This window comes from Pterocles gutturalis, unplaced genomic scaffold (assembly GCF_000699245.1).
Source record: "Pterocles gutturalis isolate BGI_N339 unplaced genomic scaffold, ASM69924v1 scaffold14234, whole genome shotgun sequence".
NCBI classification, from domain to species: domain Eukaryota; kingdom Metazoa; phylum Chordata; class Aves; order Pterocliformes; family Pteroclidae; genus Pterocles; species Pterocles gutturalis.
The window spans coordinates 41,895-54,396 of NW_010128459.1; the positions used below are offsets into that span (position 1 = coordinate 41,895).

At 44.1% G+C, this 12,502-nt stretch overlaps 1 protein-coding gene across 1 annotated transcript in view; it reads right to left on the reverse strand.

Annotated features, from left to right (window-relative positions):
- ST3GAL3 (ST3 beta-galactoside alpha-2,3-sialyltransferase 3) overlaps positions 1-12,502 on the reverse strand; it is a gene marked incomplete at its 5' end in the record, with an annotated part of 112,277 nt that overhangs the window by 35,450 nt on the left and 64,325 nt on the right. The window contains one exon of the mRNA XM_010079636.1: positions 8,640-8,826. Coding sequence (XP_010077938.1) covers positions 8,640-8,826 — 187 coding nt within the window. The remainder of the gene's footprint in view (positions 1-8,639; positions 8,827-12,502) is intronic.

The following is a 12,502-nucleotide window of genomic DNA, read 5'->3' on the forward strand; positions in this document are numbered from 1 at the left end:
TGCGTGTGAGGCCAGGTGGAGATAATGCCATGTGAGCTCAGCACTTATCTGTTCATTTGGTCCGCCAGGTGCCCAAACACGTACGTATGGGCCAGTGAACATCCATGTCTTGGCCAGCATGCAACCACCAGGCAGCAGTCAGGGATCAAAGGGAGGACAGGGCATACTGGGCATTTGAGGTGGGGGAAATCAGAGTATTGTGGTGCAAGAGGGAGACATGAGGGAGTAAGACATAAATCCACAGACAATCAGGCAATTTCATTAGCTCTACTGTTTATGGAATTGTGTGTTTCATTAAGACCAGCATCAGATTTGGAATGAATTGCTTTACATTGCCTCAGATACTCCAAACATATATTCCATCAATGCAGCTCACCAGGATAACCTAAGTTTACATGCACTATGACCTTGAAATGCACCTACCAGGATTTGCATAATATTGATGTCTGAGTACTGCCAGAACCTGCCAAAAAGGGTGAGTGCAACATGAGCACCCTCCCCATGCTTTTTCAAGTCAGCTGCACTAGCTCTTCAGTTGGCCCTCGCTCATGATGGCTTTTCAAAAGAAGAGATGTAGAAAAATGGCAACTCTTTAAATGATCCATCTTTTTTTGACTTTGGTTGAGTCATGGATGAAGAAGGAAGGCGTGATCAAATATCTAGGAAAGGACAACAACTGCCAGTTGGATGGCACTAGACATCAGAAGAGATTAGAAGATGATAACTCTAGGAACAAATTGTCTCAGGATAAAGCAGGATAGTGAGGCAATCCCAGAAAGGATTTCCTACTAGGGCAATGATTCAGTCTCTTCAGGGGGTAAATTCTGCTTGGGTCTCTTCATTTAAGAATTATGTGAAGGAAAAGGAACTAATGAAGAATAAAAATCTGACTGGAGCTCTGCGATTTTCATGTCACAGCTAGGATTACTGAGTCAGAAATTAAGATGATGCTGTCTTGGCAGATGTGGGATAAAGGTTCTTTAAGGACTACCGAAGCCTAGCATGAGTAAATGCTTCTCATCTTTTAATAGGAAGTATAGTGCAAGGAAGACTGGCGTTTGGTAATAGCAAGCAAAACAAGGGACAGAAAAAAGGACAAAATCCATGCATGGTGTGGGAATGACTGGAAGGGCAGGCACACCAACTTAATTTTGGTTTGAATTTTAAGCAGAAACTGTCCAACATTGGGGTAATCAATGATGTTATTCCTACAAATATAGATACTTCTCAAACTTTTGACACCTGGAATTTTTTCATCCAGAAAATACTGTACTTAGGGATATTTATTTTCTTCATCTGTCCCAGAGGCTGAGGTGAATGTGGCTAAAGACTTGGGGATACAATGACTACCCAATCCAGGTGGACAAGCTTTATTGTCCAGTGTGCATCTATCTGACACTAAATGCTATGTAGGCACATTGCAACGGCATCAGAGCAGCCTCCGTCACCAGCTGATGCCTGACAGTGTACTTACAGACACACTAAATATGCCTGGGTGGGAACTTAGCTATGTAGTGACCTGCCTAATCTTATTATGCTGTTGCATGCAGGTATGTATAAAGGGCAAGCTCCAGCCTGCACTTTCCATACCAATAACCTTCCTTTGGGAATCTGGCCAGGAAGTCTCCCCCAAGGCCCAAGTTGCAAACTGAGGTTCCTGTATGGTCCTCACCACAGTGCTACCTGAAAGCTCATTAAAAGCTATACCATCCAGAACTAAGGTTTCCTCCCTCTTCTGGTCAGCAGGGACAAGATTTTACATAGCACACCTATATACCTTCCAGCCTCTCTTCTAACCATGACTGAAAAAAAAACTGGCTCACCTTCTCTCATAAGTGTTCATACCTCTCCTTACGTCTTCTGGAAATGGCTCTGGTCAACTAGAGAAGGATTTATTTTTTCCTATGCAAGTCTTCCTTGGTTCCTTTGGGCCATTCCCACCAATGCACTATACTGGGGGAGCAGGTCCCGACTGTGGGAGGACAACCCCTCAGGCAGTATGGACTAGCCTTCTGCAATGCCAGAGAGACATCAAAACTGAAAAAAAAAGTCAACGTTGTCCCAGGAATCATCCCAGAAACACAAACTAACTCCCAGCTACTCTCTGTCAAAGGAATAAGGAATATTCTCCACAGAATATATCACGCAGATTCTCCCACCTCTTCTTCTCAGCTAGAGACTTGGTAGGAGCCAGAAGAATCTGCCTCATGTTTTCATTTTATCACAAGGCATTTTCTCTGCTTCAACATTTACAGTTCAGTTGCCTTGACTGAGGCACTGACCCATCCTGATGATGTGATAAGGTATTCTCTGCTATCAGTTGCTCCTAAAATCCACCCCTGCTCTGTGAGTAAAAATGGCCTTTCAAACTGTGTGCTAGGACCACAGGACAGTCACCACCGAAAAGGTTTTCTTGCCTCTTCCCCAGCGCAAGCCTCATCATGTCCCTTAGGCACGTCAGCTGCCTTACTCACCAGCCAGGCCTTCCGATATTACACTTCTGAAGGGACTAGTTATAAATGGTTATTTAGGTGAAAACTCAAATTTGTGAAAGAAACAGGACAACCCTCAAGCTGACTTCCCAATTCAAAGGCTTCTTCTCATTTATGATGGAGCAGCAAGTCCAGCTTCTGTCCCCTTCCACCCGTGTCCAAGGAGAGCAGGAGGACACAAGGCAATGCCTACCTGGGCATAGCTCCAAGCAGGTGGGCTAGAGCTCTGTTTCAGCACAGGATCAGACATCACAAATCTGTAACCAAGCTTTGCATTCCTAACGCATTAAGACAACTAGTGGTCGATTTACAGCTCCACCAAAACCAGGTGAAGTGTCTTTCTCACAATCCTTTAAAAACTGAAAAGACCAACGGCATACAAAATATTTAAAAGCAACAAGCCCCTGGGAGGAGGAAAGGGAAAGAAAATGCTTGCAATCCAGAAGCAGAGTCTGGAGCGAAACTGCCTGTGACAGCAGCCACTCCATTTGTCACCAGAGGCAAGTGACAGCATTGGAAAAAACAAGTTCTCCCTCCCTAGTCCAGACCCAGAGAAACTGCCTGCTCAAGTACCAAACAAGCTGGAAATACACGCATGGGCATGGACCTTTACTTGGCATTAGACAGCAAGAACAGATTCACAGCCTCACTATTTTCCTCAAGCTGACAGGAGGAGCAAGGTGGCTCCTCTTTTTTTCCAGGGATGCAAACCAGCCCACAGGCAAGGCTATATCAGAATCTGAGGAATCTGCAGTGTACTACGAGGCTGTGACATTCACAGTCTGCCCTAGCAAACACATAGCGTGACAAGGCCATTAACTAATGGAAGATGGGAAGCTCTAAACAAAAGCTCAGCAGACACTGAGGGCTCTGGCAGCAGCCTGGCCTTGGCTCTAGCACAATAACGTAGGCTGATCAGGGCAGGAAGGTATCGTAATATACATTTTTGCAGGACTAGAAGTAACCTGTTGACTTAAAGCAGAAATGTACTTCCCAAATAACAGGTTAAAAAAAATCTCCACTGCTGCCCCATCCACAAGACCCCCACAAGCAGCAGTCACATGCTGTGACAAAGGAGGAGGGGTTATGTCGTGCCCACTGCTGGAGCCTCAACATCTGCTGGAGGATGACTGCTTTTCAGATGGCATCACTGCTGTGTGCAAGTCACTACAGGCATGCCCCTGCAAGGGACAGCCAGCCGAACTTGGCCTCGCTCACAGGCAGGTGCTCACTCGCTCCCATGACTTTCACTATCAAAGAGAGCTTCAAGGTGCCGCCGGCACTTACTGCACAAGTGACTCTTCCTGGCAAAGGCTGCAGAGATTCCCGCTGGAAGCATCCGCAGGCTCATTACCACATGAGAAGGAAGTGCGTGAGCTGCCAATTTCTAGTGAAACCTTTGCCCTCACTTGGCTGCTTTACCACCATGTGCCAGATGTTCAGGGAAATGAGCCCTAGCAAGCAAGAGCAATCCTCCTGATTCTCTAATGACGGGCAGAAAACCACCCTGGAATCAGCCTCGGTGCCAGGCTGTGATGGCTGTTTTGCATAACTGGTGTTTGTAAATTCCTGTTTCAGGAAGCACCCACCCTCGGCGCAACAGAGAAACCCTCAGCTTTTGACCATTATTTTAATAGAGAAGAGCACAGTATGACCAGACCTCCCTCCCCCTGTAATTCCTCTGGCACTCTGGGTATTCAGGGAGAGCTTCACTGGGAGACCTGGGGTGGTCTCACAGGCAGGGTGGATCACAATACATATGGGCAATGTCTCTTGGCAAAAAGAACAGTCCAGGAGAGAAGACAGTGTAACTGTTCTGAGTGACTGTCCCTGAGTAACCCACCTCTGGGGAAGCACCACCAGCAGCCGTTGCATGAGAAGAGGGATGCCTGGAAGAAGCAGCAGCAGGCTCGTGCAGCAGTGACTGCAAGTCAGCACTGCCAGACCACAGACACACTAACAGCTCACAGCTGTGACCCTTCTGCAATAACTGTGGGTTCCTGTGACAGCAGGCTGTGGGACTCCAACCCACTCCCTTTCCACTTGTACATCGAAGTATTGGGTCAGCATGCGGCAATCCTCCCCACTGCTGAATGTGTCCACCTTTCTCCATCCCACGTTCCTTCTTCCTCATTTGCTTGCAACAAGTGCAATTATTTTCTCCTTCAGTTTATTCTAATGCCTGTTAAAGGACTGAAATCAGATAACCAGGATTTTAGTTGACCAGATTCACCCACCTTTCCCCTTATAGGCAGGTCTACACTCTCCAGTGATACAGTACTGCCCTAATTTGCTACCAGCCTCACGTTTTGAGTGCCAGCTCATCCAGAGCCCTGTGACAGAGACTACCTTTGTTCTGCTGCTAATGCAGTATGAATATTTAGCCAAACCTGTCCTTTTTCTGGATTAATGTTTTCTTTCAAGTTTTTATTTGCTTCTAGATATTTATGGTTTAGGGCTAAATAAAAGCATTTGAGCTTTTACTTTTTCTTTGGTCCATATCCAGTGCTCCTCTTTCTGCATATAGTGTCTCCCAGGGCCCCAAGGCATCACGCAGATCTCTGGAACACTGCTGCACCAGACTGTATGTAACACATCAAATCCTCTGCTTCACCATTCTGCTGATGCTTCTGCATCATACTGATTCTTTATCCTTATAACATCTCCTGAAAATCCTCCTCTCCACAAAGTACTTACCCCTTCCTCAGTATGCAAGTACTGCCAAAAGACTAACATAACACGGAGCAAATCCCTCTCAGCTGCAGGGAGAATAAGCTTATCTGACTACTGACCCCAGCAATAAATAGCCATTCGCCTTTCATTTACTCTTTCTCATATAAACTCCCTTTGATTTCCTCAAGAGAGGACTAGGCAAGGATCCTAGTACCTGTCCCAGAATCTCTGGTGAAGCAGGTCCACGCAGCTCCAGGTCCAGTGTCTGAAGGAACTCAGCAAGACTCAGCCCACCCGTGAAACTACCAGGGACACATGCAGTTGCCATCAACGTTCAGGGGCAAAGGAAATATCAGAGGGCAGAGCTTGGTCTATTTTTTGAGGAATGTGTCTACTTTCACAGATGCCGTGTTCTTTAGCAGGATGCGTCTATTTCCCGTATCACCATTCTGAGGTCATACTCCTGACCATAACCCCTGGTTTGCAGCGGGGATGAAGCCTTGCAGAGGGACAGGCCTAACCTCACAGAAGGAATCAGCAACAGTGGCGTACAGAGCTCCTAGGCCAAGCAAGTGCCTCCAGATGAATCCAGGAAAGGAAGAAACCACCTTTTCTCCTGGAAAATCAGCTGACAGAGAAACAGAAACTCTCCACAGAGAGCACTGGCCAGGCATTTGTCATTTCGAACTTACCACACACCGATAAAAATACTAACACTCACTACCAGAACAAACAGACGCCTACGCCTTATTCCCGTAGCACTGTTCGTTCTCCATCGGGTCACTTCTAGCAAAGAGATGGTGCTTTTTGCATCAGTCTCCACTAGAAAAAGCAGCTGTGCTAGCCACCTGTTTCCAGCTAAAGCCAGTGACAGCAAGATCTCAGCCTCAAATAGAGAGATCAGACTAGAGAGGACAAGACAGATGTTTTCCGGTCACCTGGACCACTTCCTAAAGCATTCAATGAGCTGGCTCAGCAGCCTCAAAACAAGCAATGATTCCCTTCGGGAACTTGCGTAGAACAGGTAGGGTGTCAAAGGACTGAAAAATGGACAAAAGTAGTGCCTAGCCTTAAGAAGGCGAAAATGGGAGAAGAGTTGATTTATTATTTCAGTTCTCAGAATAGCAAGATTGACTATTGGAAACCACTTGAAAAAAAAAAACAAAAAATAAACACAAAGATGAGTAGCAGCCCAGGTGGATTTGTCAAGAGCAAATCATTATTGGAAAAAAAAAAAGTATTTCTTCATACAGGAAAAACATATCATACAGGAGAAGCAAGACATGAACTGGAATTCAGTAAGGCTTCTGACATATCACTTTCACAAACATGCCAAAAAATGTTACTAATGATACTGCTGTGATACAAGTTTAGAAGTGGCCAAAAAACTATCCAGGATGAGTTCTCAGTGGCCTCACTACAGAAATGGAAGTATGTTATTATTTTGGGGTCTGCCTAGGAACCAACTTTGTTTAGTGTTTTCTTTATCAACGTGGATGATGGAGCAAGAAGTATGTCTATTAAATTGCAGAGGACATGAATCTGGAAAGAATGGTGGGTATGCTGGAAAGCTCTGTCAAAGGAATTTGGCAAACTGGAGAAATGCTCTGGAAGAAAGAATTGGTAGGGACAAGTGCATGGGGCTGCTCTCTGGCGGGAAGAGCCATTGACACAAGCACAGGGTGTGGAGCTGGGGAGGTAGCTGCTCTTCAGTTCTTCCCGAGCCCTGGAGTCTCAGGGAACCAGACACTCACCTTAAGTCCCATGCCATTGTGGAAAAGGCAGACAAAGCAGTGGATGTATAGAGAATGAGAACGGGGAGGCTAGTGAAGCAGCTGTTCGCTCCCCTCTATTTGCTGTACTGTGTACATTTTTGGGCGCTGCTCTTTAAGAAAAAGATGAATCAACTGCTGGCATTCAAAAGAGCAACAGGAATTAAGAGATCTGGAAAACATCACCTACAAGAACTGAAAAAAAAAAAAAAAAAGGAGTGTTTATTCCAAAGAAATGAAGTATAAGGAGCCAACCACAAGAGCACTGAAGTAACATGCAACAAAAGAAGCTCAAGTTCTTTTCGCTCTTTGCCAAGCTGGGCACTGAAGCACTCAGTTAAGATGACTGCAATCGCTCTCCCTAATCTTCTAGCAAGTTTATACAACCTATTTGATGCATCTTTCCAGGAGTAGGGGATACCACATTAGAATCAAATGTAATTTGTTTTGAAGCAAACCAATCCCTCCTTTGAACTTCAAGCGAAACACTAGGAGTCCCTATCACTGCGTTCAGGTTGCAGGGCACCGACACTACCAGGGCTTTCCCTCGCCCAGAATGAAGAACAAGAGTGTGACACAAGGCAAAGAAAATTACTTTTGACTCAATTATTCATGTTACGAAAGCTCGCTTGTGCTTGCCCAGAGGCTGACAGGTAACTTCATCCATCTGGTACCAGGAAAATAATTGCAAGTGTGAGACAAGAGCAAGGTATGAGCCCTTAAGGCCATCTATGTAACAACCATATACAATTATATTCCCAGACTCTTTCATTCTGTATACGGTGAGCTGACAGCCTCCTCCCTCTGTCTCCAAACACGATACAACACCCCATCCTCTCAACATTAATCCGTTTGTCGGGTTATTTGTTGAAAAATCATTAAAGAACATTTGAAAGCAGATACATAAGATCTGTAAAACAAGTACTATTCCCAAATGGAGGGCATTTATTCTGGATTTCATGACAACAGATAAAGACAAACCATTCACTGAATGAGAAGCCACTGATTACAACCTGATTCTATTTAGGATGGGTGTATTACAGAGAACAACCCTGACTAGTAAAAGGTCCAGAGTACTTCAGAAGAGCACTGATGCAACTGATTGGGACAAAATATGTACATGGAGAAAGCAGTGGACTGAATGATGAAATTAGACTTGATACTGTTCTGGGTACTACTTTAGCCAAACACAAATCATGAATCTCAGTACAGCAATAACAGAGCACAGGGAAGTCACATTAAATATATGGATTGCACCTTTTCAAAAAGTTGTGCTGTTGTTATCTTGTCCTCCCCTCCTGTGCCATCACATCCTTATTCCCAAACTCCCATCTCCCCCCCTTGCCATTGCTCTTTTCCTTCCTCTGGTCTCAAATCCTAAGAGTCCATAAAATCCATGCAAAAGTTGGTCCTTTAAAATAAATAAAAATTTAATTAATTGTTCATAGCACACACTAACATAACCTTGAATAGAAAGTCTCATCTGTAATGCAAGGTCAGGATACGGAGAGGAGATGTCTTAGTGAAGCATATTTAATTAAAGCTGAAGTCCATGGAAGTAAAAATGCCTTCACTTAAATGCAGCAGGACACACAGAGGAACTCTTCTTGGACCAAAACACGGCAAATACAACTGCGATATCATGTCTGCCCACCATTTCTAATTAGGTAACCTTCACAAAGCCAGCTGACAGTGCTCTTACCACTTTCTCCTTGTAAACAATGTATTTCAGCCACTTGAAATCCTGCCATTTGAATCCCGCCAGAACAAAGAGGGAATCTTTCTCATACTGCTCCATTTTCTGGATTGCACCTTCAGGATATGTGATCCGGAGAGTTGTCTTGCCACCCACATCTTTTTCAAAGCCCTTCACAGGAGCCGAGTTCAGCCTGCAGGGCAACCAGAGAAGACACTGTCATGGATTCCCACTTAAACTCTTGCGTGTTGATGATACAGCAATCACTGCCGGGCAAGAGCTCCCTGTTCACAGCTGTTACAGCAGCAAATGTTAACTCTTGCAGTTCTTAATCACATTTATGAAGCTTTATACCAAGTGACAACAGTTCAATTAGAAGCTATTTAAATGATTTCGTTGAATATAATGCAAACCACTTCTGCACATCCACTGTTGTGATTTAAATCGGACTGGAAGCTTTGGGAAAGGAAACTGAAAAATACTGTCTTTGCGAATTTAGAGTTACAAACTAAGCATTAATATTTTAACACCACATCACTCCCAGGATATCTTTCTTGGATTCTGCAAAACTGTGCTGAAACAGAGGATATAGTGCCATGGTAGTTTAAGTGGACTGAAACTGGTCTCACGCTCCAACCCCAGTCCAAGCTTACATTGCTCATCTTACCTGCAGCGACATTGTTTAGGCAACTCAGCAAGCTAATAATTTCCAAAAAAACAAAGGAACAATCTCCACCTGGTTTAATTCCCCAAACTGGCCCATCCAGAAGGCCAGCTGCCCTGCAACGTGAAGGAAGAGGCTGGGCTGCGCAGCTGGGGTGAGGCTCAGCAGCACTGCAGTCTCGCTGACTCGGAGGAGTTTCTGCTGTGGAAGTGCAACACGCTCTGAAAACACCCAAGCCGAGACACAGCTTTGCTCCTGGGCACATTGATTCCTAAGGGAATGGTATGTGTTTAGCTGTGCTTTTGTTAAAACACCCCTCAGGGACAAAGTTTTTTCCCTTCAAAAAACAAACTGCTCTGGCGTTAACAGCAGTGATGACTTTCATGACATTAAAGTTATTCAAAACTTCTATTCACAGCTAGAAACCCAAAGCTGAGGAAATTTCAAGTAACTTGGAATACAAATCTTGCTGACATCAAACAGCAGCCCCTGATGGAACAGCATTGTCTGCTTGAATTATTGCAGCCTTCTTGACTTGGGGTAGTTCAATATACTGGAAAGTGCTTATGGACAGCAAATTTTGCTGTGTAGGAATGTTAATGAGGATCTGGATTTGTCTCTTTCAGCCCGGGTAAGCATTTTAGGTGGGAAACCTTTTAGTAGAAGAAAATCCCTGTATACAATCTGAAATTCTGTTCAGAATTAAGGAGAATAAATCCCTATGTGTTTTTAGTAAAAATACTGAATCATTAGGAATAAAATATTAAAGGGAAAACAACTTAACAATCGGCACCACCACAAGTTATACAGGGGATGAAGCCTTTTTTAGCAGTTTATAAACCCTTGCTTTGTACCCTGACCTTGAGGTATCTAGACCTGACTGCCTGCAGAAACAGTGCTCCCAGGCAGCCTGATCTCTTGTTTTTATGGCTGTTGCTGATGGTGCATTCATACATAACTCATTTTTGCTGTGGGCATTATTTAAACTCCAAGGTGTTGTGTCTCTTTGGGGTAGATGACCCTACATAATGTAAAAGCATGTGGCTCTAAAGGCAACAGAGATAAATGCAATGAAGTACTATGTAAAGAAAGCTAGTTATAAATATTTTCAGCTCTCTTCTTGAAGTTGAGGGGAAGGTTATTGTCTGCAGTCTTTTAAAATGTCAACGTGTAGCTCTTTGTCAGGGCTTTCCCCACTTCCAGCTGCTGGGTTAGCTGTTTTGCCGCTTACCTTGTTAAAGCTCCCAAAACTTGGGACCCCTACTTCGTATCTAGACAGGAAACAAAACAAACCATTTCCCCAAGTAAAATGAACTTAGGTCTCCAGCAAAGGGCCAGAAAGTGAGCTGCTGACAGAGTCACAGTGATGGAGTCCTGCTAATGAGCCAGCACTGTCAGCCCCACGGTCAGTGTCCCAGGGGCAGCGCAGGCAATGGAGCAGGAAGAGTTCTGGCAGCCGCAGCCTGTGTTCATGAAGGTGCATACTGCACAGCTTGAACCCTTTCTGAGGCAGGAAGGACACGCTGGTGGTTATAAACACAGCTAAATCTTAGAAAATTTCAGTTAAGATGCCAGGCCTTCCCGTACAGTCCGTGGATGGGCAGTTTTCTCTATAACAAGTTCCAGAGTGTTTTTCTGTCTGTGTCCACTGATGACATAGGGAGCTTAGATACAATAACTCCTCACCTTGGCACCACGAAGATCCTCTCAAGTATCACTGAAGTATCATCATCAGATGAATCCCTATCTCATTCTAACCAGGAATTTCTGATACACACTTGTTTTTCCCCTGTCTGCAATCTATTCTAAGGAGGCATTTCAGAGCACCGATGACTGACTGCTGCAAGAAGCTCCTGCCAGGTAAACAGTGTGGCAACTGCGAACAGTGTCTGCACTGAAATGTGATAATATGCAGTTAAAGAAAAACAGTACCTAACTCGCTCCAAGCTGTTTCAGAACTGTTAAAACTGATCTGACCCTCTTAACCACAAGATCAAAATTTCTTGCTGCAATTAGCAATCCTCACATGGACACGCATCAAGCATCAAAAAAATCCACATACTGCTGGATCACTCCTTCGTCCACAAATGTACATTTTATTCCCCTTAAAATCCACCTCCTAGGTCCCAAATTTGATCCTTCAAATGAGTTTGCAACCTATGAAAAAGGATGCTATGACACGAGGGTCTTGCTCAGCTTCCATAGCAGTAAAGGAAGCAGTTGGATACATTTAAGAAGTCTGCTCTGATCTCCTCAGTCCCACATCCAAGAGCCTGGTTTCATTTAACCTTTAAAGTTGACTTTTCTCTCCCTTATCCATCCCACAAACAGCACAGGTGCTTAGTTGCCCTCTTATCCTCTCAGCTTGCAAACTGACTTAGATTTACTGATGTGGAGAGAAGCGGTTGAGCTTTTCATTTGGAAATTAAATAGTGGACTTTCTGATGTAAATCTTAGTGGGTGGCTTAGTCCAGATGGATTGACACAGTTCTCTTGCTACTTTTTGGACATTTTGAGTCCAAGAAGAGGCTACAGCTGAATTGTAATTCAGCTCAAATAACTGCAAGTCACCAGACTATGACAAGTAGTAATAGCTCTTCAGTAGCAACTAATAGGGGGATGAACTAGGAGAAGGGCTGTAAAAGTTTTGTCCTCTTCTGAACAGTCATCCCTGTGTCCAGAGCACTGCCTGGGAAGCAGGGAACAGTTCACAGGAACAAAAGACTGAAAGGGATCTTCTTGGTCTTTTTGTCCAGGGTTAGAGGGTATTTATTACTCTGTGTATGTTCTATTCTTTCCTCATGTGCCCATTACTAGCAAATGGGAGAGAAAGCACACCATGCTAAGTGATACCTTCTCTCTGCCTTAAATTCTTTTACTAATCCCTTTCTTTCTTCCATCTTAGCTAGGAATTTGCTATTTGCCACCACATCTCATGGTTGACTAAAGTTCAGAGATTATATCAGTTACATTCCCTGTAATATGAAATCAGTTATCTTACCAAGAAAAAAAATACCAGCTTAGACAAAGTTAAACCAGTTTTTATAAACTTACACTGCTGTTTATTAAACTTCTTCTATTTAGCATCATAATATTTTATTACTCATGATTCAGAACCTGCTGTAAAGCTCTTCATCTTTTTCAGGTCAGACTAATGGGTCTGTAGCTCCCTAGAGCATGTCCCCCCTCCCTCCTACACACACTC